Source organism: Neomonachus schauinslandi, chromosome 13 (genome assembly GCF_002201575.2).
Source record: "Neomonachus schauinslandi chromosome 13, ASM220157v2, whole genome shotgun sequence".
Classification (NCBI taxonomy): Eukaryota; Metazoa; Chordata; class Mammalia; order Carnivora; family Phocidae; genus Neomonachus; species Neomonachus schauinslandi.
In genome coordinates, this window is record NC_058415.1 from 1,417,328 (window position 1) to 1,421,157 (window position 3,830).

The window sequence follows — 3,830 nt, forward strand, 5'->3', positions numbered from 1 at the left end:
AGGAAGGAAGGGAGGGAGGGAGGAAGGAAGGAAGGAAGGAAGAAGGGGGAGGGGAGGAAGGAAGGAAGGAAGGAAGGAAGGAAGGGAGGGAGGAAGGAAGGAAGGAAGGAAGAAGGAAGGAAGGAAGGGGGAGGGAAGGAAGGAAGGAAGAGGTGGGGAGGGGCAGTACTTCCTCAGAGCCAGGACCTGACCCCCTGGCCCTGTGTCGACCCCGACACAGAAGTCGGCTTAAACCGCACAACAGCGCTGTCCCCGGCGAGGGCCCTGGTTACCAGGTGCGCAGGGACGAGCGGACAGCAGTGGGTGTGTGGGGCGGCCAGGCTGGCAGCCCTGCCCTGGCCCCGCGGGCCCCTGGGGGCTCTGTGCTCATCTGTCACAGCTGTGGCTGGACAGGACCCTCGGGCTGACAGGCTAAGTGCTGCCGGACGGACCCCAGCAAGACCACCAGGGGCCTGTGGAGGGACGCCTGGTAGCTGGCGTGAGTGATGGTCCTGGAGGATTGACCGCTGTTTGGGCGTCCCGTAAACATGGGCCTAAAGTGGCTGGGTGGCGCCCATCCATCACGCCCGCAAGGCCTGGCGGCTCACAGTGGCCTGGATTGACGCCGCCTCCGCCCCTTCTGGGTGGTGCACGGTTGCGCCTGACCATTGACGGCTCCTTGACGGATGGGTCCCTCCCTGAAGAGGTGCCGTGTCCGGCGGGCCCGAGGGGCAGCGGGGGCTTTAGCAAGAAGAATCTGGGTGAAGGGAGACCCACCCACAGTCCACTCATGCCCTGCTGATGCCGCCACCAGGCAGCCCTCCGGTTCTGTCCTGGACGCAGATGGAACCCCAGTGCCGGTGGCAGAAGGCCTCCAGTGGGGACAGCAGAGAGTGGTGGGGATGGTGGCAACCAGGGCACAGGCCCCCCAGGCCCCCCAGGAGTCCCTCTAGAGCAGCTGAGCCTTCTGACTCCCCCAGGGACCCCCAAGTGATCCCGGCCCCAGTGCCATCCCCCTGCAGCCTCTGCCCTGAGCACAGACAACCAGCTAGGTCCTCCTTGCATCTCCTGTCATCGGAGAGAGAACAAAGGTCACTCAGAGCGGGGCTCAAACGCCTAGGGGTTGCCCCCTGGAATTGGGGAGGGCACGGCTCCTGACGGGCACCAGCCCTCTCTCCAGGCCCCGCTGCAAATGCAGACTTTGGGGGACACGAAAGCCCTTGGCGTCCAGGAATTTCCTGTGCAGAGTCCCCAGAGTGTAGGCGTCTGCCCTTCCGGACGTGCCTTGCATGACGGAGAGCTCATCCCCTGTGGCGCTGCCCTCCCAGCCCTGTTTGCTTGCCTCTGATCGCCCGCCCCTCCCTCCCCATGCCTGTCCCGCCCCGTCTCTCCTGGGGGCCCAGCTCTGTACTCCAGGCCGTTCTGTTTTCACCGTTTATTTGGAAACCACTTAGCACGTGGACACGGGCCCCGCGGACGGCCGCCCGGTTCGCGGGCGCATTGCCACTGGCTCTGTCCCCTCCGTCCTGCGCACACCGGCGTTGCGGGCAGCCCCGGGCATGGGGGCCCCGGCCCCCGGCGTGCCCACAGCTCGCTGTCCCTGCAGGAAGCCGGCCCTGGAGCCACACTCTGCCGTCCGCACGCCGACGTTGTCAGCTGACCCCGTGCTGTCCCTCACAGGCCTGCTGGCCCCCGTCCAGGGCCGTCCCCTCTCCTTTCTCCTGCAGTCTGAAGCAGGGCCCATGCCTTTCTTATTCGGCAGCGGCCTTTTGGATGAATGCAGTCTCTTTTGCGGAATGCTCCTCCCGTGGGTCTGAGTTTCCTCCTGTTTGGGTTCAGGTTGTGTCTTCCTAGCTAGGTGTGAGCGACGTGAGGGACGTGTCCTTCTCGGGTGCCGCGGAGGCCTTCGCGATGGTGGTGAACGTGATCACCCGCTGAGGTGCTGCCGGACCTCTCGCTCGGAGCAGCTCGCCTTCCTTGCATCTGACCCACGTCTGTGGGCGGAATCGCAGGAGCATGCGAACATCCTGCTGCTGGTAGCCGTTTCCGGTGGAGTTAGCATCGAGGGGACCCCTGCCCGAAACTGCCTTTGTCACAGAAGCTGCAAGACGCTGAGTTCAACACAGGTGCCCCCACATTCACCAGCCGGTAACAGGACCTGGGAGTTGCCTCGGAAGAAAGACCCCTCCCTGCTATCTATGTATCCCAAGGACGGGTCTTGAGTTGCAGGGTCCGTAGCTCATCACCGTTGCTGTCTCTGACGCGGCCACGGGCCCCCGAGAGCTGGCTCCCCTAAGCTTCCACAGCGGCCAGGGGGTTTTCCGAGTGCTTCCACGGAACACATGAAACACACAGTCCAGGCTTGGATTGTGCCCACCCTGCCCCAGCTGTGGAATTGGCTGTATTCCGAGAACCCCGGGTTCCTTTCCCTGGGTGTGGGCGGGCTCGCAGCTCCGGGGGTGACTTTGCTTCGCGGGTCCCTCATGGCTCAGAGCCGGGCGCACAGACCTGACGAATGTGTGCACACACAGCATCGGGCTGCCGCCTCCCTCCCCGTCCTGGGCCGCGCAGGGCGCTCGGGGATGGTCTGCTGTGCTAACGTGTCCCCCTAGCCCATCCCAAGACCCCCAGAAGCAGGGCAGGGCAGCCCGTCCTTCACAACGTACCCCAGGCTGAGGAGGACTTTGGGAGGCTGTGCCTCTGTGGACCCCGAGGTCTGCCTGAGGTTACGGGTTTGAAGTGGGGGTCCACACAGCAAGCCAGTGGGCGGGGCTGGGCGGCTCAGCCCCTGTGTGGCCGACGAGCTTGCCTGGCGCAGGGTGTGTCCTGGGGACCTGCTTCCCAGCTTTCCCCCTAGCCGGGTGGCCGCCTGGGGAGACGGCCCCCACTGACGGTGGGGCCAGCACTGAGGCCTGGCGGCCCTGCCCGTGGGGGATCCAGAGCCCCATGTTTCAGATTAGGAAACCAAACTCAGACAGGCTTTGGCACTTCTGTGGAAAGAGGTCATGGAGCGGGTTCTGCCCACGGGCTTCGGCCCCGACACATGGAACGCCCACCAGGGCCAGGCCCCCCGTCTCTGCAGGGGCAGCGGCAGCCTTGCCCCCCTCAGAGCCTCTTCACTTCTCAGATGGACACCTGAACACGGGTTAGTCCTCAGCGGACGTCCTGGCACAGCAGGCTGATATGGGAGAGCCTCCCGACTTGCCTTGTCCCAGCGGCCCGCGCCCACCCGCATCAGCTCTGACCCTCTGCCTGGGCCCCTGCTCGGTCTGCACGCGCTGCACAGCCTCGCCCCGCACCCTCGCCTCCGTCTCCTCCTCTGTAACTGGGGCTAGGCGGGACCGCTGGGGAGGGGTCCCACCTCCCCCAGAGGCCTGGAAAGGCACCCCATGGAGGTCCCATCTCTGTCCCCCAAACTTCACTGGCTGTGTGACCAGCATTCACGAGAAAGGGGAGGGCAACTCATTTTTCAAACAAAACGGTATCAGATGTGCGATTTGGTGAAAAAAAATTTTTTTCTGGCAATGGCTGGAGCTCTGCTCTCGGGAGCACGGGGTGGGGGAGGGGGCCGTTCCAGTGGCTTAAAAACCCCAGATAAGTGTGTGGTGATTAAGCACAACCATTAGCTCTAATGGGTAATAATTGGCAATGAGAAATAATTTTCTGGGGCACACTGCCCTGTGCCCCCACGCCCCAGCCCGAGGGGGGTGCAAGGGGCTGATTAACTCTCGGGCTAGAGGAAATGTCGGAGGCACAAAAAGTTTCCAGATTCGAGGGTAATTGGGAGGAGTTATTCCACTTTCCACATCAGGCTGATGAGGGGCCACCCACCTGCTGCCAAAGGAGGGGCT

At 63.7% G+C, this 3,830-nt stretch overlaps 1 protein-coding gene across 1 annotated transcript in view; it reads left to right on the forward strand.

Annotated features, from left to right (window-relative positions):
* PHF2 (PHD finger protein 2) overlaps window positions 1-1,917 on the forward strand; it is a 140,003-nt gene extending 138,086 nt beyond the window's left edge. The window contains exon 11 of the mRNA XM_044920738.1: window positions 1,834-1,917. Coding sequence (XP_044776673.1) covers window positions 1,834-1,917 — 84 coding nt within the window. The remainder of the gene's footprint in view (window positions 1-1,833) is intronic.
* Window positions 1,918-3,830: the final 1,913 nt, after the last annotated feature.